Here is a 24,040-nt window from a genome sequence, read left to right as displayed (position 1 = left end):
TCAATTAGAGTTTGTATAGGAGTTAAATTAGAGTTTGTATTCATGTAAAATTATATTCCTTGTAATAGTGTACTTTCCACTTAATTATAAATAGAGAGCTTGAGATCATTGATCCATAAGCCATTCTACCAATATCGTGTTTCTCAACAGAGCTTATGATTTAATGACTTACATAGTACTTCTAAAGGTTGTATAATTTTATTATTCTATTCTTGAAAATTGAAATTGTGATACTCATATATATGGAAATTTATGACATTTAGGTTATTTGATACACTTGCTTTTCATTTATATGAAGATTTTATATTACATGTTGTATAACCTTACATTCCCTAATCCTACAACATTTCGGTTTCACACTATGGGTAGACTTAGAAATCATACTTAGGGTTGTTTTCTAACAAATCTAAGGCCACCAATGTGTTCAAAAGGCCTTACATAGGCTAAATACCAAATTTCAGCCCAATTGGGACTATAAAACCCACCAAGATGGGCGCCAAAAAATCGCATATCTCAACTGAGATGGTCAAGATCTCGATTTTTCAAGGTGGCGAGATCTTGCTCAACAGCGAGATCTTCTACCATGAGCTCATCTTCACAAGGATACTTTAAATTTTTTAAAGCTTCTTCAAACTACAAAGAATTCAATCATTCATAGGACTCAAAACAAGGAAGTGAGACTATATAACTTTTAGAATTTTGCTGGTGTGCATATGATCCATGAAACTACCCAAGGGAGGTGTAATACTTCCAAGAACAATTGTCAACAATATCAAAATAGAACCCAGTGCACAGCTGCAAATTCTTGCAATTAGCAAAGATAAGGAAGACTTATTTTGTAGGAAGGTTATTGTTGTAATATGGGTACAATGGTATACTTGTCCATTAGGGTTTACTTGTATTGCACTAAGGTATATTTGTAATTTGCATTTTGCAATTCATTAGGTTTATCATAAGGGTAACTTTCAGATGGACCCTCCAAGTCTGATCTAAGTTAGATTCAATCCAAAAAGAATTGTAGTTTGCATCTGGGTCCCCTGTACTACACAAATACACACAGAAAAGGACAACCCCATTAAGTCTTGACAGATTCTACTAATTCCAAATATTCTATGCCAAAAATGCCCTCACCTTCAATGGTATTCACCCAATTATAGGAGTTCATTAAAAGTAATACATATATTTTATTAATGAAACAGAAAGGAATCAAAGAATAGTCTATCACCTTCCCCAATTGACCAAACCCTACTTCATCGTTGAACAATACCTAAATCAAGAAGAAAGGTTTCCATGCTTAACACATGTGATTCGATGGATTATACCATTGATATCATTTGGACCTTCTAATTGAGTCACTGGAGCCTGGGATCGCTTAAACAAACAACTTCCCTTGTGCAGTCGGAAATCATATCCTCCCTTGCCGACCAATTGCTCTTCTGCCTTGAAAGAGAAGAATGAAAAGTGATCTTGACAAACATCCAGAAATGAAAGAAGAATGCCAAGGAATGGAAAGCTCTTTCCCATTCACTTGCACAGGTTATACTTGAGGATCAAATCAAGCTCAATAACGAGACACAAGGCAGCTGCCCTAGACTGAAAGATCAGTTTCAGCACTTGCTCAAAGGAAGATGAATGGTTCTGTTTGAGAATAGATCTCAGTTTTGTTCAATGCTGCTCCGAGCTGTGTGTATCTTATACCCCTCTCTCTGATTTCCTCCTAATATTCTTCTCCTCGTCTCACTGTTCATTCTGGTTTCTCTTTTCTCTGGCATCCCGTGTTGTTGTGTTTTTCTGGGTGACACTTTCAGCCCTGTATTGCCAGTTCAATGTTCTTGGAGCATCTCGTTTTCGAATTCGGAATTGAGGGGTTACATTCCTACCTTTAGGAGATACTAATCCTGATGTATCAGTCCCAAAAGGTTTTTCTCTGGCGTTGTTTCATACCTGCAATCAAACACTAGACTGCAACTAGCACCCCAAGAGATTTCAGAGCTTTTAATACTTCATTGAAGCTTTCTGTTCATAAGAACTACCACCTGGGTTTCACAACTGCTTCAAATTGTGACCCTACCGCTAAAGTTTCAGACTCATCCGATGGTTGGAGGACAAGTTCACTCCATTGAAGCTTCCTGGTTTTCACCATTTTAAATTTCTGGGTTTCTATTTTGTTAAGGTTGAAGAAGATACGAGTTCCATTACCCTGTGGAAGGGTACTTCCATCACAGAATGTTGTAAACTAACAGAATCCGTCAAGGCTTGATGAGTATACCTTTTTGAGTATTCCTAAATTTTAGAGGGGTCAAGATGCAAAAAAGGATTTTTTTTAAAATCAAATGTGACTCAGGTCAAAGCTCAGGGTGCCCAACTGAAAATTACCCTTATCATTAAAATTAGGGTGACATAAGTTCAATCCCCAAATCTATCAAATTAGCAAAGCGAAGGATCAACATTGGAAGCGAACATGAATGACACCCTTGATGTGAACTGGATCTAGGACCACCCAAAGAAGGCCCAGGAAGATTACTAATACCTTGTGGCCAGCGACCCAGGGAAATTCAACCAGCATAGGGATATTTTGGTAATTTTTGCTTGTTTTAGTTGAATCAAATTAGGATTTGTTGGATCCAGTATGTTGGTAGGATTCCGTTCTATTTTTGTTTTTGAATTTGGTTTACTTTTGGATAAGTTATTGAAGAGTCCTAGTTAACTTAGAAGTCCCAATTAGAGAGGGATTCCCTTAATAACAATCCAATTTCTTCAAAGAGTCTAGATCTACCCTTGTTTTTTAATTTGAATCATCCTAGGATGAGTAATGACAGGATGAGAAATGACAGACTCCTTGTTAGAATGAGAGTCCTTGGTCCAATCAGAGTCCTATTTTCAATCACATTCTTATGTTGAGTTCTAGAGTGAGTTCATTCATGTAAGGCTAAAAATAAAGCCTCTCTAGCTTGTAAAGGGAAGATATGATGATTAATAAAATTTGAGAATTGGAAGGTGCAAGAGTGGGGTCGTGGGTTTCCCTAGGAGGGGAGACCTGTGGCTGTTGTGTGTTTATATTTTCTGCAATTTGAAAGTTCTCAAGCCCCCATTACCTTCAAGTAAACCCCCCACCCCAGCCCCTACTCTCTTCTCTATTTCTCTCACTCGCAGCCCTTCTTTCCCTTCCCCCTTGCTAGCGCCATCATCCCAATCCCCAAACCCTAATTCTTCAAATCCAGCCCCCTCCCATCTCAAGCGACCCCCCCCTTTTTTTTTCCCCCCTAACCCTGTGGCAGAATTCCCTCTCCTCCCTCACCCTTTTCCCTTCATTCCCAACCCCTTAGCTTCATCACAGCCCCCGCCCCCACCCTTTTTTCTGTATTTCTTCTTTTCTTCCCTTCCCTCTTGAGGCAGCATGGGAATTTTCCAGATTTCTAAAACCCAGAATTTTCCAGATTTCTAAAACCCAGAATTTTCCAGATTTCTAAAACCCAGAATTTTCCCAAACCCTAAACCCCTAGATCTCCTAAATCCCTCATCTAATTCCTACCCCCTTTAGGAATCCAATTACCCTCTCCTTTCCCTACTTCCGATCCAAACTCCAGCCCTTTCTTTTCACTCAAATCCTAGTAAAACCTAAGCTTCTTCTTCCAAAAACCCTAGAAACCCTAACCTTACTTCTAATCAAATTTTTCAAACCTCTCATTTAAACCCTATTCCACTTCAAATCATCTTCTCGTCCCCCTACCCGACCTTTGACTCTAGTCTTAACCCTAGCCATTCCCCCAGGAACCCAGAATATTACAAACTCTAACTTCTAATAACTCTTAATACCTTAAACCCTAAAACAAGAATTTCAGTTCTGAACTTTAAATTACAGCAAGGTTTTGAATTGAAGTTCTATAATCCCTAGCTCCCTAGTCATACCAAATCTTATTTGCCCTATTCCCAAGCCCTAACAACCCTAAATCAGCCCCTACAACCTAGCCACAGGGTATCAAACCCTAGTTTGCTGCTGGTTCAGTGGAGTAAGATCTTGAGGGTGAACCCTAGATTTGGGGCTTGCATCAATTACTAAACCCTATATTTTGGGCACGTCAACCCTAGACTCACCATACCACCTAGCCAATTGGCCTCACTGAAGTCCTACACATGTTCCCGCTTGTAGGGTGAATCTCTCCCCTTGTTGTGAATCAAATCTAGATACGCCAATTGCTGTATGTAAACCTAGTAAATCTAGTACTAACATCCCATTCTTATATTGTGTAATATGATTCTCTTTTTACCTCCTTCATGCTTATGTTTCTCTGTTCATCTTATGTTTCCATTCCTAACACATGGCAGGAAGGACGAGCTAACCAAACTGAAAAAACACAATGAATGAATAGATGAGCATCCCTGGGAAGAATTACCCAGGGATTTGATATATCTCCATCCCAAGCAAGGCGAGCGAGTGGCGAGACAAAACATTTACCAATTCTCCACAGATCTTGCTCAGATCCAATATATCTCAGTCATACCTAGAAAACCTCCAAAATATCTATGCTACCTTGGTCACATCTTGGATATATCTCGGTCAAATCTTGGAGAAATCTTGCCAATATCTCGAATGTCTCAGGGAGATTTTGATTTATCTGAGAATTTTAATGTATTTTATGCCTATCGTGTCATGTGAACTTTGTAAACATTGACGATGAACAAGTTTAGTGTATAATATATTATAGTTTTCCGAGTTTTTAATGCAAATGCTGACCTCGAACCAGGAAACCAACAGGAGATAGATTGCAACCAGTATAAATACAATAATGAAGACAAGATATAATTAGAACACACAAGAAAGAAAAACATAAGGATAAGAAGAAATGCTGTAGAGGGATGGGCTATCTCTCAGCCCTGGGTCTCTCACCCACAACAGTCTTAGCTGTTGAACATGGATTTTATTCCATAACTGAGGCTACTAAGGCACAAAAGTTTCCATTCTTTTGCAATATAGAGGCCTATTCGTATCTTGGCCAAAGCTTTACAAGAAAAAGAAACTTCACAGACTGAAAGTAGACACTAATAACCCAATAAGTAGTGGCAATAGAATCTCATGGAAAACAAAAACTACTAGGCTTTATATTGCAACGACATGCCTAAATCATGGTTCAAGAACTCAATCTTGGTGGCTGTTTCAATGGACCAAAAAAACTGAGATCTCGTCAAATAGGAGGAAAAGTTCCTCCCATCTTGACCCAACTCAGTGGCCCATCTTGATGACTTTTAAGGGTGTTTTGGAGCTGCTGGAAATTGTTATCTAGACTATTTTAGGCCTTTTAAGAACATTGGTGGCCACAGATTGATGGAAAAACAATTGTAAATGCAAAGACCTTGAGTTTGAAACTGTAGGGCTGAAGAAGTGAAAATGCAGAGTTATAAAACACAAAGTACACATGATTTAGTTAATATATATAATTACATTAAGGTTCAAACTCAAACAACTATTATATATTGTATATCACAGATGAAGTTGTAGGCCTTCCAAGGGAACTATTTAAACTAAACTATTAAATCTAAAAATTCAAAATAAAAGGCATAATTGATGCAAAAAAAAGGGGACTCCATGAGGTTGAAGGCCTACCAATGGAGTCTAACATATATATTAGAACCATTTCCAAAACATTAATATTTTTTATAATGCTTTAATTTTAATGTGTAAAAAACTAAACATCTTCAAAAAGAAATTAATAACACAAAAAAATTTTGATTTCATCAAAGTGTAGATCAGACCAGGTTACTTAACATATATTTAAATAGCATGCATAGACTTTGAAAAGAAAAAAAAAATTTCAAATATATTATGAAATCTCACATTTCTTGAAGATTTGGTTGAAAACATCTTATTTGCTCTAGATGTCAATGGCGTCGTTGTCAAGGGGCAGTGCCGCCTAGACCATAGAAGAGCCTGGACGCCTCAAAGCCTTGACAACTTGGTTGTAGGGATGCCCCCACCCTCCACCCCCACCCAAAAAAAAAAAAGACACCCAATTTGGGAGCTTAAATGTGTTTATTACATTAGAAAAAGCTTCCCTTGAAGTTTCAAAACCAGCCATTCCCAATTACCACCAAAACATCAAATTGAAACACCTCCCCTCCCCCAAGAAGAAAACAGCATCTCCTGCGAGATCTCAAGAATTCTAGAATCTCAACACAGTCAAGATGGCAAACTGAGACTTTTCAATCCTGATGCATAGTTGTCATGGCACCTAGGCAACCAAGTGCATTGGAATGGGGGCAGGATGCAAGGTCACACCAACAAGATGAACTAAATATCCATCTAGTAGAGTTAGTCACCTAGTCACCTAGGCTAGGCAACACCTTGACAACTATGATCTACATGATTTTGGGCACTATTCGGTAAGGAAAGCTTGGTAAGGATGTAATCATGCAAATATACTACTAGGAAAAGCATTATCGTTTTGAAGCAGATAGCATAGTAGTCAAGGCAGCACCTAGGTCCTCTTGTTGGCATTCCTTTGGTTGTCCCCTTCCTCCAATGCCTAGGGTCTCCTAGGGGCCAACTATGGCACAGAGAGAGAGAGAGAGAGAGACTAAATAATTTCAATTGTATCCATCAAGAAATGACTGCACCAAAAACCTATGCAAAACAGATATGCAGTTCTCCAAGGTATAAGAATCTTCTAGAATACAAGATGGCCAAGATCTACTAATTTTAAAAGACAGACAGATTAACAGATGCACTTACAGTTATGTGTTTGCTCTGTTTCTCCATCCAATACAAAAGCTGCACTCTTATCCGAGCAACAGCTTCATACCATAGAGTGAGGGCAGGATCCACACCAGCAGGTGGCCACTGGCCTTTTCCACCGTCTGCAAGTGGTGCTAGAATGCTTGAAAGCATATTACATAATGCATGGTGGAGTTCACTTTTCCTTTTATGGGGAGCACGGTTAAGTGGGTTGGCCTTTGCCACGAAGGAAGCTGATGCATTCAGTCCACCCTCAGTCTTAACCTAGCAATTAACTGTTGGTTACATTCTCAGCTTTATGCACATTAAGAAGAAAATTCTGCTAAACATACCCCCAGCTTAAGATAGCGCATTCCATTGATGATACTAAGTGTTTCACTTCGGGCAACACTGGTGTCAATGCGACGAGTATTAAGTTCCATGAAAAAGCGCTCTGTGACAGAACTAAACCTACAAGAGAAGATATTTAAAGAATAGTCAGATCCAAGGGTGACCCAAAAAGTAAAAGGAGGGAAAGCTAACTCTGGATGCAAAAATCTGATAGTACTTGCAAAGAACATCACGTTGCACACTCAATGAATAATTAATATGAATATCACTTAATGAAAGTCTATCAACATAGGATGTGGAATATTGCTACCTGATTCTTGATAAAGCACCAAGGAGTTGAGCAACTAGGTCTAGAAGTAGCCCCCGCAAATCAACCAATGAAGGGTACTCAATCTGGCTGACAACTCTGCATTTGGCAAGCATCCAGTTAATGCCCAGGAATAATTATGAGAAAATGTAAATCCTTTTATGTACCAAAATCTACAGGGTTCTCCAAGCCACAGAACAAGATAAAAGAATCCATAACTCATAGTGGATCTTGGTGTTCAATCATGCTTCTAATGTGATAAAGCTAGTAAATACAAAGCATTAATTTCTCCAAAAGGCACAGGATACAGGTTTAGTATACCCAAACAGAAAATTCCCATCCTTTTACGTACCACAATCTACAGGGTTCTCCAAGCCACAGAACAAGATAAAAGAATCCATAACTCATAGTGGATCTTGGTGCTCAATCATGCTTCTAATGTGATAAAGCTAGTAATTAATTTCCCCAAAAGGCACAGGATACAGGTTTAGTATACCCAAACAGAAAATTCCCATCCTTTTACGTACCACAATCTACAGGGTTCTCCAAGCCACAGAACAAGATAAAAGAATCCATAACTCATAGTGGATCTTGGTGCTCAATCATGCTTCTAATGTGATAAAGCTAGTAATTAATTTCCCCAAAAGGCACAGGATACAGGTTTAGTATACCCAAACTGAAAATTCCATTTTTCTGACCATCAGCAAAGAAAAACACCAGAAATAAGAAACAGAAGCATTACCATATGGAACAGAAAGAACACCCAAAATAAGAAAACAGAAGCATTACCAAATGCAGAGTAAGTGTTCCAACTTTTCTTCTAGGCAGAACTCAAAAAGCCAGACAGATTTGTATCAGGGAAATGAGGTACCAGATTTTGCAGTTAACTAAAGTGCCTAAGCCATGTACTTGGTTTTCTCCTTCAAGCATTACGATGGCATTGCATTGGGATTGCTCTATCACTAATAACAGGGCTACTTTTGGAGGTTTGATCAGAAATAGCAAGGGGAGTCCAGTCTTGGTGTGTGCAGGCACAAGTGAGGACCTGTCCATTCTTAATATGGAATTACTAGCTATTCAAAAGGGAATCAGCACCTGCGTTGATAACAGTTACTTTGATATATCAATCAGATCTGACTCTCAGTTGGCAGTTGAATTATCAATGAAGAATCCTTGGACCTTGGAATTCTGAGATCTACAAAAGTAGGGTTTTCACTCTGTAATGCTTTGCAGAGCAAGGAATGTATCCATGTCTGGAAAGTGCAAAAGACCTCTGCTCCTTCTAGGATTCACTAGAAAGGGTTTTTTGAGGTTGCCTATTTTGTGTACATTGTCCTTTCTCTATACGTGAAGCTTACCTACCTGTAGTGCCCCCCCCCCGGCAGGGGGGCAGCGGGGGCGGCGCGGGATGGGGTGAGTGGGTCAATACGAATATCACCCCTTAGGTCCATTTTATTTTAGTTTCTCTTTGGTGATTAGCCGAGCCTACACAATCATTGCATCCTAGAAACATCTAGATACATACATACAAGATGAAAGCCAAAAGCTAGGAATGCATTCAAGCAACAAGTTAGATCTTCCAACATTGGAATGAGTTAAGGGTGTCAATCCAGTACTGTATCGAATAAATTTACCTTATACCATTAATGTGCCTAATACCAAACTGTACTGAGTATATCATAACATTACCGTACAAAAATTTTTGGTGAAAACTACCGTACAAAATTTATTCAGTACAAAATGGTTTAGATATTAGGTATGGTATTAGTGCAGTACGTCATTTGTATTATTTTGTCCAGATCGTTACTGTATGCTTTATTAAACGGTACAACTATTTCATACTGATACCATACCATACTTATTCGGTACGGTATGGTTCGGAATAAATGGCATGGTTTGAGGTTTCAGTAAACGGCACCCAATATTAATTGACACCCATAGCTTGAGTTGCTTAATCCCCATGAATGGCTAAACTACGACTTTGTGCACCACGGAACCAACATTCCCTGACAATGTCTCTTGAGCAGCATATTCCACTTTGATGCTAGGACGCGCCCACAGACTTTACAATGCTTGGAACCTACAAACTCATTAAGTCATCATGGCACTTGGAACTTGGAAGAGCAAGATAACTTTTCATACAAATAGAATGTAATCAGTAAAACAAGGAAAGCCTTAAGAATCACAGATTGTTCTTGTGTCATGGCAACCTTTGCCACAACAATTATTACTCAAGTTAAAAGGCAAAAAGAAAATGCTGCTTAGAAGAATGCTGAAATTTTGCATACAAGGAACATACTGATGTTGATTAAGTCAGAAGGAAAGCTACAAATATTAAATATCAACATATACACAGCCTCACCTATCAGCATTGATCAGCCAATCAAACACAAAATTTTCGAGCCCTGACCACAGTTTCTCTGAAATAATGACTAAATGATGTCATTTGAATAGAAAAACTCAAAATCTGGCACAAGAAGTAACTTATAGAAAATAACACACACCTGTAAGCCCCTCCTGGGGGCAGCACTCCACAAAGCGAATACATGCTGAGCAAAATATGCACTCCACTGCAAGCTGAGCTCCACACAGGAATCCATTAGAACTGGAGAAAGTTAAATGAACAGCTTCTAGACAGAAAACCAAAAGTTAATGGAAAACAATCCAAACCTAATCCAATTTGGAATGACCAATTTTAACTTCTAATCTACCATGGCTCCAAAAGTAACGCTTATAGATCAAACTTTGGCCTCAACTTTGAATTCAAGTATGTGGGCTAAATGATATGTGTGATGGTGAGGCAACTAGTATAAGAATCGAGAGGGGTCAAGGTAGTGAATTCTCAATTAGAATTGGATTACATCAAGAATCAGCTTTTAAGCCCTTGGTTTTTTGTAATTATCATGGATGAGCTCATAAAAACCATCCCATGATGAGATTTCTCAACATATGCTTTTTGTCAGTTACATTATTTTGGTTGATGAAACAAAAGACAGAATTAATGCCAATCTAGAATTAATCACGATCAACCTTGAATCAAAAGGTTTTAAGATGAGCAGAACAAAGACTGGGGGGTTGGGTTATACAGTATGTAACTTTAGCAACTTCAGGATGGACAATGAAGAGGTGAAAGTTAATGAGATGGAGGTTATACAGTATGTAACTTTAGCAACTTCAGGATGGAGATGGACAATGAAGGGGTGAAAGTTAATGAGATGGAGGTTCCATAAAAGTGGCCTTTTAAGGTATCTAGGAAAAATTTTCAACAACGAAAGTTATTTAGAAGATGATATCTCATCAAGTATGATGGATGAAGCAAAAGGTGCATTCAAAGTGTTAAGTGGTCCTTTAAAGCTCAAAAGTAAATTTTAAACAACAATCATAAGACAGGTTATAATGTATAGCATGGAGTGCTTAGAGTTTCGAAGCATCATATAGATAATCTAAGTGTGGTAATGAAGATGCAGAGATGGAAAAGCGGCAAAACCAGAAAGGATAAGATGAGGAATGACCATATCAAAGCTACTTTGCGACAAGCCCCAATTCAAGATAAGCGTTGAGAAAGTTGCACAAGGTGATATGGCCATGTTCAACAGAGACCGTCAGATGTTCCAGTCTGGAGGAGTGACTTGACTCATACTGAAGGTTCTAAAGGAGCAAGTGGCAAGGTCTAAATGACCCTAGTGAATGGTGGGAAAGACATGCATAGTTTAGGTTTTGCTCTTCGTATGATGTCAAATAAAGCTTATTGAAGGTAAGTATCTTTGTGGCCGACCCCAATTAGTTTGTTTTAGACTTTTTTGTAGTAGCTGTTGTTTCCCTTTCTTATGTCTCATTAAATTCTTTGTACTTTGTAACAATCTATGTAGCAAATCCCATTCAATTGGGATAAGAATGTGTTTGTTGTTAGGCGAATGGATTGTGCTTAGTCTCTCAGAATGGCACAATGTATCACCATGACAGCTCTACTGGTCATGTGAAAAGAGGGATGGTAAGTTAAGCTACACGGAAACTATTTCAAGGGTATCAAGCACACACAAAGTTGAATGTTTAATGATCTAATCCCACAAACAGTTTTCACATAAGCCTTCAATCGATATTGCACAAGCACATAATACACTTGGACAAGACTTTGGGTCAAGGCCATCTACGTTCCTATTATGTGTCAGTTCATCAAGCTATCTTTAAAGACCCTACAGACGATATTTACCATGCCTCTTTATAGCCATATTAAATGGCCATCATGGCAGTTTGATAGTTATGTGATGAAATGTTGCATGAATCATTTTCAAAAGTCCCTACAGACAATATTTAAAGACCCTAAAGATGATATTTACCATGCCTCTTTATAGCCATACAAAATGGACGTCATGGCAGTTTGATAGTTATGTGATGAAATGTTGCGAGAATCATTTTCAAAGGTCCAAAACCCCTATTTTGATGCCTATCCAAGGGTTCAAGTTCATATGACATATCTAGGCCATTTTAGGTTGAACCATTGAAGTTGAACCCACTTTTGTCCTACTAGCTCACAATCTACAAAATATCAATGCAGCAGTTAGGGGAGCTTTTGGAGCTAGAAAACTGGGTTTCCAAGGTTTTTGCCAAATTGGGTCATTACAATGCACCCTTTGCTGTTTGACATTGCCGGAACTGATACTTGAGCATCCATGCACCACCAATCACTGAGGTCATCTGGGGTGATATTATTTCATTGTTCAAGTATTTGTAATTAGTTCTAGGTAGATAACTGACACATGCCTACCAAGTTTTTGTGAAATCGAGGGCTTGATTGGGAGGGTGTTGTGGCTCTAGCATTGAGGCATTCATACAAGAGGAATAGTGGCCCCAGGAGGAACTATCAAAGCACTATTGTGCATTTAGTATTGAGTACAACATAAAGCACAGCGTTGGGCATTAGCCCGTGGATATAGTAGACACAAGTCACAAAACGTTGAACTAAGTATATTGTGACTAGCCAATGCTTGCATATTCATAGAAGTGAATTCTGTATTTTATGATGGGTTAAGGGTATGCATCTCCTGTTAGGCCTGACCATTTTAGTTAAACGAGGGAGTTCATGTGAACTATAACTGATAAGATGGGACAGCTTCAATCAGTAGTGGTGTGCACAAGTATCAGTTTCACAGCACCTTCAGAGACAGGTGTGTCAATGAATCAAGGTCCCTTTGGGACTGTAGCAAATTGGAAGAATTTTTGACTACGCCTGATCTGGTTCACCCCCTCTCAGTTATGATCTAGGAAGACAACCGTTTAGAGCGAAGGCTGCATATTCAAGTTACTTAGCAAATGTTAAGAAAGGACAGTTGGGCCTGGAATGGTGGCAGCACCCTTACAACTCTAGGACTAACCAACCACCCTGCATGAGGAAGCAAAGTTGCAGCTCACTACCATCAAATGGTTTTAGTGTAGCTCTAAGCAATTGATCTTAGAGCAGTAGACTTCAATTATTCAATAATCAATTGACAGAATAAATATATGATACTGCCCTCGATGTCTTTTTAGATTTGTCTCGTCAACCACTTCAAAAGGAGGATCAGTATATGACACAAGCTACATTAAAAACCGAAGTGAAAAACACCTTGAAGAAAAAATGCAAGAGCCTCATAAAGACAAAGTGATCGTTAATGAAGGTAACAACTAACAAAAGGAATAAAAAGGTAAATAAAACCATTGCACACACACATAAAAGTAGTATCTCAGTACAAACCTTTCGCTGAAAAGTAGAGGCATCATTAGCTCCCTTTGGAGATTCACTGCACACATTAAAGAATAGATAAGGGTGAGAACTACTTACAAAGCTATATACATTTTCTTTAACTGATGAGTAAATTCTTTTTTAGGACAAAAACTTGGGCTATCCAAAACTCTTTTGGCACAGGATTAGTAATCCTAAAAGATCAAATCGGGCATGACGGATAGTTAAACCAATATAATCTTTATCTCAATGACAGACAAAAAACTCTAGAGGTAAACCAAGGCTGTTGAACTGAAAAAAAGAATGTTTTTTTCCAAAACTAATTACAGAAATTAAAGAAACTAGGGATAATGGGCATACAGATAAATCATTTTGTTGTGTCCCTAATGTTCTTTTCGTAAAACATTCAGTGACCAAAAAGAAAGGAAACAGAAAATTGCTGACACAGAACTACTGAAGTATGATCATAGTTCATAGAGTGGAAGGGTGGGCTTTTCTATCATCCCATTTAAGTCCAACTCATTAATGCTACTCTTCTGTTGAACGTCTTGAAGGAAAATCTTATTTAAAGACCCTAATTCTCAATTTAGAAAGTTTTTGTAACCCTCCAGAATTGGGACATACCTTGATAAACTATTTCGTATCTTCAAGATGAATCTAAGAAGCATCAATGGACAAACTCAGTTCAAAACAATACAGCAAAAAAGGAAATTTGTCAGCACCTTTCTCTCCACCGAAGAAGAGCTTCCAGAAGGGGCACAGGTGTATATCGAGCCACCATAGCCAACGAATCCAGCACTTGCTCATAAGCTGGGTCAGAAGGTCGAAGATACTGTCCATCCTGTTAAGGGCCATGTAAAAGAAAGAAAAAGGGGGAGGGAAAATTATTCATACAAGTACAAGATGTCAAGAACTAATTGAACCAAATGAACCATGATTCAACTCTAAAACATAAAATAAACTAACTAGCAATAAATTCGTATGCAACTCAGAAGCCCATTTTAGGCCCACTGCAGGGGCTCAATTATGCAATATCTGCGCCCTCCAAGTCTAAGATCAAGTCCAAGACCAAGTGGAGGGCCAAGGGAACCCCCTACCCAGCAGCTTAGTTTAAGTTTAAAAGCAGCCCTTTAGTGTACTCGATAGGTCAGCAGCAGGATTGTAATTCTGTCCACTTGAGGTGCATATTAGGTATGTGGTTTTTCTTTTCTTAAAAGAATTGGTTATTTATTAGTTTATGTCAGTCCTTCTACAGGTCTAATTATAAGGGCCTAGTAGCATAAACTATAAATTAAAATAAGGCTGGGAATTCAAATCCAACTAGGCATTCCAGCCCTTAGTTTGTAATTGACCCTCCACTTGATGGGGAGAAATTAGAATTTGATTAATGAATACAAGCTTCCCTTCGAGCAACTCTTGTGTGTTTCAGTTCTGATTCTGTCAATTAGTACCAAAACTGTAGAAGGTTCTAAGTGAAATCAAGCTTAAGACTCTTGACAGTGGTTGCATAGGACAGCCTTTGACCTCCATCTTCAGGTGAATCTCAGGATTTATCAGGCTCCATACGAGGTTCCATCCGGGTACCATTGGAAGCCCACATCAATCCTCATCCCCATTGATAACTCTATGAAATAGAGTTAAGATTGATAACTTTTATACTTGAGCTGATCCCCACTCTTCCACCCAAACCCTAAAACTGCTGGATCTCCCTAACCAGTAACCACCTTCATACCAAATTTTAAACATCAATCCCCTTCCATCCCTCTTACCCTTGATCCAAGTTTGAGCATAAAAAGACCAGCCAATTCACAGATCTGATCACTCTTGTTTTTATCACCCAATTTCCTCCAAAATCAAGAAGCCTAATATCTCCCAATTCACCCATCCAAAACCATTGAAACTTGACAAATTTGTTCTAGGTAATAAGAGCTAGATGCAATTCATGTTTCACCGAGTTCCCATAAGTTTTCATTCCATATCTCAAGGATCTACCCATTCAATCAAATACCCATCACTCCAAACTTAACTACCACTATCCCAATGACCAAATCTAACCCAAATACCCAAAGATTTAGAGGTCACTAAACCAAGCCCAAATGTGGAATCCATTCAGGAACCATCCCATACACCATACCTGAAATTTAGGTCGGGGTCTGGAATTCAAGTCTAGACCAATAGACCTTGGAAGAATAAACCTTGATCGAGCAAAGCTGCATCCCCCAATCCTCATTAGACTCAAAGCACAAAAGGCCCACGGCCTATGTTGACCCCCACTATAATTGGGTCCAAAACCCAGGCCCAATTGGCACCCAAGGGCTGGCCAAACCCTTGTAGGGGTATTTTGGTTATTTTGACAAAGTTTGGGTGCCTTAGGTCTAAGTCTCATTGAGTCCAATGTGTTGTCTGGACCCTAGAATTATTTTTATTTTGTTTTTCTGTCTATTATTTTGCAAGTTATTTAAGAGTCCTAGTGCAGCCGTGATTCCCAATTAGGTTGGCATCCCACAACTTGAGTCCACTTTAATCCACTAATTGTTAAGACTCCATATTTACTCTTAGAATTTAGATTGGAGTTGTCTAGAGTTAGTTACTGAGTTTTTGGGGGGGTCAAAATATTGGGAAAATTAGAGAGTCCCAATTGGAATCTATTTTAAATTAAATTCCTTTTGGATAATTTGGTGTTATTTTCCAAAATGGTTTCTTTTTATTCATGGTTGTTATTTATTGAGTTGTAAAGGGGATCCTAGTCTACAAGGGATTCCCAAATTGAGACAAGTTAGGTCTCCTTATTAGAGTCCAAGACTTTTCCTCCAATTGGAAGGCAATAAATAGCCCACACTACTTCATTGTAAGAAAAGTTGAATTTGATGAATAAAATTATGAGTTTCGAGGCAAGTAAGGTTGTGGCCCTCTTGAGAAGGCCGCAGCGGATTTGAGTGATCTTCTTCTTCAAGTTCAGCCATTCTTCTTCAATTTCAGCAATCAACCTTCAAGTCCAGCATCATACCTTCAACTCCAAGTAAGCACAACCCCAGCCGCTTCTCTACCCTTAGCCACTGTCCCAAACCCTAAAACCATAACCCTTGGCACCTTTATCACCCCTTTTTCTTTTTCTTGGAATTTTTCTGCAATTTTTTAACCTTTTCCTAGACCTAAAATTCAAGGTCAGATCTACAGCAATTTAACCATTAGATCTGTCCCAAACTTTAGGAATATCATTCCCCTGACCCTAGTGACCTTCCCTCCCAGTTTCAGCCCAATCAGATCAACCCAAACCTTAGTCTAACCTTATCCCTAGTTCCACTAAAACTCTCGTAACTCCCAAGCCCCTCAACCAAACCCTAAACCTTTTTTGAATTAGCATCCCCACCCCTTCTCCTACACTTGATCCCAGTCCCAATCAAATCCAAGCATCCCAAACCCTTTAGGACTCTTCAAACACATCCCTTAAAGTCCTAACCCTTTTTTTTATGAGCCTTAAAGTCCTCAACCCCTTTTTTTATGAGCCTTAAAGTCCTAACCTGGATTTTCAATTCTGGAATTAAACTACAGCAACCACCGAGACCCTTCTATTCAGCCTTAAAACCCAAAACCCTAATCCTATACCTAATTCCCAGCTCTGAAACCCAAGTACAGCATGTAATAACCCCTAAAATTCCATCCCTTTAAACCTCCACGTGGCTAAAACCTCCAAGACTGAAACCTAACCTTTGCAAACCTCAAGAGCCCTTCAATTTCTACCTTTTACAACCCTAGTAGACGGCTGGTCACAGAAAGAGGATCCTGAAGTGAGCCAATTTTAGGGTTTAATCTCCAATTCTCAACCCTAGAGTTTGGGTTTACATCACCCACTCCAGGGCTTTTTTCAAAAAATATAAACTCAAATAGGTGGTGGATCTCAACCAACCTTAATGATGTCTTCTAGAAGATTTTGATGTGGAGTTGCAACCTTAATTGGAAGCAGCTTATATAAATCTGAAACTTAAAAGAAAACCTTAATGGAGAAGGTGGATCTTCGATCTAGTTGAACGGGAAGCTTGATTGAATTTCCTGGGCTCTCATGGACAAGGGTTCAACTGGTCCAAGCAGTCCTACAATGGTGAGTAAGTTCAGGTCAGCGACAATACGCGAACAGATACAAAAAGCAGTTTATCGGCCCATTAGGTATACTTTTTATTTTCGTTGTAACAATTAGAAATCCTTGACCTTTTTAAGGATAACAACCACCCTACAGTGCCTACCATTGATCCAACACCCAGCCCCTAACTCCCCTTGAAAGCACATTTATCATTAATCCCTAGACACAGCCAACTAAAATTTAGGATGAAAATCTAACTATCAGATTAAAAACCTCGCGTGCATCCATTTCTTCCCTCAACCTCCTTTACACTTAAACCTATTCAACTCCAACTGAAACCTATAAACATCATAATTCATAAGCCCTAAAGCCCTACTTGCCCTTTCACAACCTAAAGCCCCTATACCAGCACTAGTTCAAATTTAGAAGGTCCTAACTTAGCCCCCAAATCTACTGAGGCCACATCAATCCATGGGAAAACTAGGAACGACAAATTAAGGAATGACCTATTAGAGCTGGGATGGGAGTAAATCTAATACATGACACACTCAGAGAGTGTCATTTGAAGTGGTATAGATATGTTCAATGGAGGGCTTCAAATGCCCAGTCCAAAGAGTGAAATGATCCTGATTGAGGAAACCAAAAGAACTAGGGAGAGACCAAAGATAACGATAGGAGAAATGGTGAAGAAACATATACTAAACTCAGGCATTGTTCCTTTATGACGTCAAATAGAACCGATTGGAGACCCAATATCCATGCAGTCAACCCCATGTTGTAGAGCTATGATGAATTGATGTTGCTTTCTGTATTATACTGCATTTCAAGGCCTAGTGTAGAATGTTGGGTTGTTCAGAAGCAGCATGTAGCCATGATCAACACCCTAGAGCTTTGTATTAAGCATGGTAGAAGATCTCGATATCTCGAGAGATCTAGCCACCTTAAAAAAGAGAGATCTCAACCATCTCAGTGAGATCTCGGTCGAGATATACAATTTTTTGAAGTCAACTCGGTGGCCCATCTCGGTGGGTTTTAGGGTCCCAATTGGGTTGAAACTTGGTATTTAGCTTATTTAAGGCCTTTTGAACACGTCGGTGGCCTTGGATTTGTCAGAAACAATCCTATGTATGATTTCTAAGTCTACCCATAGTGTGAAACCGAAATGTAGTAGGATTAGGGAATGCAATGTTATACAACATGTAATATAGAACCTTTAAAGCATATAAATGAAAAGCAAGTATATCAAATGCATCAACTAACTTAAATGTTATCAAAATTCCATCCATATGAGTATCACAATCTCAATTTTCAAGAATAAAATATTTATACAACCATTAGAAGTTCTATATAAGTCATTAAATCATAAATTCATAAGACAAGTAGAGAATGATTGATCTTCCTTGTTGTAGATGTGCTAAGAGTAGTTACAAGTGAAAATTCAGCCAAAATCCACACAAAAAAAGGCAAAAATTGAGAGTTCCAGCGCAAGATCCAAGGCAAGATATGGCGAGATATGGCGAAATCTCGAGCGAGATATTCCAACTCGCAGATCTCGACCATCTCGTCTCGCCAAGGTGAAAAAACGAGATATCTCACGATATCTCCCACCATGGTATTAAGTTTGTATCAGTGTTGCATGCCCCAACCACCTTACTTCTTATTATTATCAATTGTCTCTTCTAGGATCCACAAAGCCAGCCCTGTTAAGTTGGGATAAGGCTATAATGTTGTTCTATGATTGCACATATTTATGGTGCTCATATTGGAGCATATCAGATCATTCATGGGAATAAAATTGCAAAACAAACATAATTCTATGCTGAAAAAACGTATGGTGGAAGTCTTATCTGAAAAAATTATAAAAAATAAAAAAAGGAGAGAGAGAAGGCAAGTAATCAATTATGGACTCTGTTCTCATATTAATGCAAGTAAAAGTCATTGCTAGATATAGCCAATGTTTTGTGACTGTCAAACATAGTTCAAGTATACTTTATTTTTTGGTCTTGTAAATTGTAATTAAAGACTAGGTAAAAAATTTAGTAAAATAATGACCCTGTGCCCCCTCCCCCGGGCAAATAAAATATTTAAGAATAAGAACCTAAGAAAATGTCATCTACCGAACAGTACCAAATGGTGTTTTTTACATACAAATTGATTTGCAGAATATTCAAACAACAAGTCATATAAAGATAACAATTATTTATAATGATATAACAGGCATAAATATATAATTAATTTGTAACTTATTAAGGCATAAGGATGTAGGATTAAATTTAGTGAAATTTCACACCAAGTAAATCTCTCCAGAAAGTATATAATTTTTCACGCTTTTAAAATTTAGAGTTTAAAATGCTTTTTTCGCACAATTACATAGAAGTCTATACGGTATTTGAGTTTGCTGATGATATAGACAAAAAATCCATCATTAAACACAAATTTGCACTGCCAAGTCCAAAACCAACCTGTGCTTGGGCAGTTTCAATGCGACGCCTAGCAAGAGGAAGAAACCGCTGAAGCAGTGCATCGACAATCAACTTTGCTGCACCGCCTGCTCTCATCTCTTCAAATTAAATGTGCTCCCTTCAAAGGTTCTCTTGGCTTATGCCCTGGCAAAGCTATCATAAGGTGGAAATTAAGACAAAATTTGGATGGAAGAACGTAGAGAGCTTCTGCGTTCAAAACATTCCATGAATATTTACTACTTTCATTGATTAAAACGTAAAAAGGAAGTGTGAAGGGCCAATAACCAGCCATTGATTTGCTACGCTCGTCGTCGCCGTAGAGGGAGGCAAAGAACATATTCGCTCATCGTCGCCGGAGAGTGAGGAGCTCTTATTATCTCTGCAGGTAGGGCTGCGTCGAGATTTTTCCCCAAATTGCGATCGTTTTCTGTTTGCTGCCTTAGAAAAAAAAAAAAGGGACAGTCCTACGATACGAGTGAATCTGGTAAATTTAAGGGGTTCAATTGTAAATTTCGAAAAATCCTTAAGAGTTACTGAGTTAAGACGTGAATCGCACTTACCAACTTTACCTTCAACCAGTGTGGGGCCGCCAACCTGTGTTTTTTTTTTTTTTCGGATTTTTCTTTGGGCGCTTTTATATATAGAGAAATTAGAGGATTGGGATAACCGGATAAGAATCCGGATCATCACCCCTGACGTGCTCCCCCAACACGTTAACCACAACAAATTTGGTGGGATCCACCAGTAAAAAATAAAAAAACATTTCCATCACCCAACCCCTGGGTCCCCCTGTATTTATGGTGGTAAAGCTGTCGGGGAGCACAAAGTGCTACCCCTACATGTAGCTGATCTGGACTCACCGGATAGGTGTCAATTGTGTACTGAAACCGTTTAACCATATCGAACCGAACCGTACCATACTACACCATTTAAAATCGGTACGATGCGTATCGAAATTGAATTTCTTTGGTACAATTCCTGTTTTAGGTACTCATATTGTCAATATATATCAAAATCGTACCAAATTAAGGATAAAAATGTAAATTTACAATTAAAATACTTTACCTTTACCCTATCCCTAATTCCCTGTTTAAGTTTTTCATTTCGTCCTTCACTTCTTTTCTTAAATTACTTGTTTTGTCTCCCTTAATATTAGATTCAATAGATTGTTTGATCGTAATTTCATTATGATCTTAATGAATTAATAACAAAAGTGGCATGAGTTATTTTACACTAAAATTGTACCACATTAGATATCGTATTTAAACCATTTTCCCGCACTAATTTATTACTGAAACCATATTGAACCGTTTTTGCAAATATTGAAACTGTATCGTACCGTGTAGATTTGGTATGGTACGGTACATGATCTGGTTTCGGCATTCAAATTTAGTACCATACCGATTGACACCCTTAGATGGGGATATTAGGCAAGGGTTGAACTAAGGGTGTCAATTTGGTACCATAACCGTTGACCGTACCGTTTCAAAATTCGGTATGGTATGTATCGAAGCCGAATTTGAGTATTCGATACGGTACGGTTTCAGTATAAGGTGTCATACCATCGATATATACCACATACCGTATTGAAATACTGAATATTGAAACATAATTTATAAACCGAATTATGTACCGTTTACCATATAACCCATTAACATTAACTGTGTAACACTAAAGGCCTAACTCTTATTCAATTATTTTTTGAACTAGCTATCTTAGTTTTCTAAATGAGACAACTTTAGTCTTGTCAGATTCACTTTCAGAATCAAGGTAACCAAACAGTTTTTCAGACAGATTCACTTTAAGAATCAAGATAACCAAACACTTTTTCAGACAGATTCACTTGCCAGAATCAGGGTAACCAAACTCAAGATAACCAAACACTTTTTCAGACAGATTCACTTGCTAAAATCAAGGTAACCAAACACATTTTTTTTTACGAATATAATTCTACAAAACCTAATTCCACAGACTCATGATTCCTTAGAAACATGATTCTGAAACGGATTCCAGGGAATTGAGGAACCAAACGCCAGTTTTTTATTTAGGATAACAAATCTTTGTTATATTTCTACAAAAAAAAATAAAAATAAATCTTTGTTATATAAGATTTAGATGAAGATGGCATTATAATTTCAATAACTTATTGTAATATGCAATCATCATTTTGCTCCATGGATACTAATAACATAACATGCCCATGTAAAATAACGATTTATCCAATGTATGAAACTATGAAACAAATTATGTCAAATGTATGTAAGATGAGTTTTACTCCACTGATTCTTTATGATTTAGATTATGCCTTGCTAGAGATTAGCATCCACTGGTTCAGACTATGCCTAGATTATGACAATCTTTTTGTGCTTCAGTGGAGAGGGATTAGAAGGAATTACTAAGTAAAACCTTATTGATTATCTAAGGTGGAAGGCAGAGAGAACAAAATTATGCCAAAATGGTGTCAATGTTAATGAATTGTTAAAAATTCTGAAATAAAAATAATGGGTTTCATACTGATTTTTATACCGTAATAAAACCGAACTGTATAACTAACCGTGCCGTTTCTTTGTACCGATTTTATACTATTTTCATACCGTACTGTTTCTTAAAATACTGTTCTCATATATAACAATATATATTCGGTATGGTACGGTTTCGATATGAGGTTTTCAAATTCAATACCGTATCGTACCATACCAAATCAACACCTTTAGATTAAACCCACAACCTCTCCATTGAAAAATCAGGTTATTTTTTCTGAATATATAGAAAGCTGCTAATGAATGTGCAGAAAGGAGTCAAAGGACACATACATACGATATTTCGATGTCCATACTTCATACCATGTTCATTAATCAAAACGGAAACTATGCCGTCCAAACAGTATCATATCTCATCGGATAAATTTTATATCATATCGGCATGATAGAGTTGTGCAGTTTATCAAATGGTACGGTAATGATATAGATAAAAATAATACAAATGAGCCATACGACTACGTTACATCGATGCCATACTAAATAACTATGGTAGGAGTAGGATAACTATATAATACTTACCAAAAAAAAAACACCATATAATAACTTGAGTAATTATATGAGGTGAATTTATGAATTTATTCGATAGCATATCAATACCTGAAAAAAAAACGATTTCTATAACAAATTTACATTAGACAACTCTTATATTATACCAAAAAAAAAAAAAAAAAAAATCTTGGCCTCTTCACCATCAACACCACCAACAACAATGTATTGTGTCAATTAAATGGAGTCCACTACATGAATTATTGTATTTCAATTAATTTTATTTGAGATCATATTAGATATAAAGCCTAAATTATGCATGTCAATTTCCAACATTTCTCTTCAGATTGTCTTCTAATTTTTTCAATCTGGATTATATCACTTCTCTATAGGAGAGTATTTATATGTTTCCGTTGAACGCGATCATGCCATTATGCCATTTCAAACGACGAAAAATCTTGACCTCTTATTGGATCATAATTTTTTTGTACTTTTTATTAAACATAATTTATGGGATTCACATCCTCTGTAATTTCCTTCCCTACAATTTCCTACAATTCCCTCATAAGATTGTGCCATGTGGCATTTAAGTAATCCAAAGGTTACCCCACAAACTAGAGTTTAAATAAAATTTAAATTTATAGGTGGTTTTAAATAAAATTCAAATTTATTTTAAATTAGATAACCGTTGGATTACTTGAATGCCACATGGACCAATCTTATAAGGGAATTACAGGAAATTGTAAGGAGGGAATTACAGAGGATATGTGAATCCCATAATTCCCATAAGGATGGAAATTAGAGAAGATGTGAATCCTTATTTATGTCACAACTTACAAGTGTACTCGACCCAATCAAAAGTCGAAACCGATACGGACTGATCCAGCCAATTGACGTCATTATAAAATATTTCTGTTATTTACGAAAAGAAAAAAAATGATTATTCTATTACATTTTTTATTCTATCTGGAGTTAGTGTAACGAGACAACTAAGAAAATGTCTGTCGTCGTTTGCTGAGAGTTTCTTGGTCGGGTTTATCTCTGAAATAAATGTTATCTAGGATTCTCAATTGAAGAAGGTTGCTGTCAATCGGGTTTCAGTGGTGGGAGTGTTTTGTTGGTTTTCAAACCCTAGTGAAGTGGGTTCCCATGCATTTCAGCTTGTCCTGAATGATGGAGGTAGTTGAGGTTGGATTTCCGAACCCCCTCATTACATTCCTGTGAGGCATTCTATACGTTTAAGTACAAAATCGCAGAAATCCCAGGTTCCCATTCTTGTACTGCATACACCATCCAATCCGTAGACAAACACTGCTTCAGATTTTCTAACAGGTTAACCAATCAGAGAGAGAGAGAGAGAGGAGGGGTTCTGCAACCCATTTGGTATT

At 37.8% G+C, this 24,040-nt stretch overlaps 1 protein-coding gene across 2 annotated transcripts in view; it reads right to left on the bottom strand.

The window, feature by feature from the left end:
• LOC149021722 (uncharacterized) overlaps positions 1 to 20,073 on the bottom strand; it is a 37,387-nt gene extending 17,314 nt beyond the window's left edge. Inside the window, exons 1-9 of one of the 2 annotated variants that reach the window (XM_089149918.1) lie at positions 19,912 to 20,073; positions 19,627 to 19,779; positions 13,809 to 13,927; positions 13,099 to 13,144; positions 9,872 to 9,944; positions 9,730 to 9,787; positions 7,371 to 7,466; positions 7,063 to 7,180; positions 6,728 to 6,994 (exon numbers count right to left, since the gene is read on the bottom strand). In XM_089149918.1, the coding sequence (XP_089006044.1) occupies positions 6,728 to 6,994; positions 7,063 to 7,180; positions 7,371 to 7,466; positions 9,730 to 9,787; positions 9,872 to 9,944; positions 13,099 to 13,144; positions 13,809 to 13,927; positions 19,627 to 19,722 (873 nt within the window). In that variant the 5' untranslated portion in view covers positions 19,723 to 19,779; positions 19,912 to 20,073. The remainder of the gene's footprint in view (positions 1 to 6,727; positions 6,995 to 7,062; positions 7,181 to 7,370; positions 7,467 to 9,729; positions 9,788 to 9,871; positions 9,945 to 13,098; positions 13,145 to 13,808; positions 13,928 to 19,626; positions 19,780 to 19,911) is intronic. The other variant, XM_089149919.1, reaches the window with a different exon arrangement.
• Positions 20,074 to 24,040: the final 3,967 nt, after the last annotated feature.

Source organism: Hakea prostrata, chromosome 3 (assembly GCF_041222555.1).
Source record: "Hakea prostrata isolate BN-2017 chromosome 3, UWA_Hpros_2, whole genome shotgun sequence".
NCBI classification, from domain to species: domain Eukaryota; kingdom Viridiplantae; phylum Streptophyta; class Magnoliopsida; order Proteales; family Proteaceae; genus Hakea; species Hakea prostrata.
Note: the sequence above shows the minus strand (reverse complement) of the source record. Positions and strands in the feature narration are given on the sequence as shown.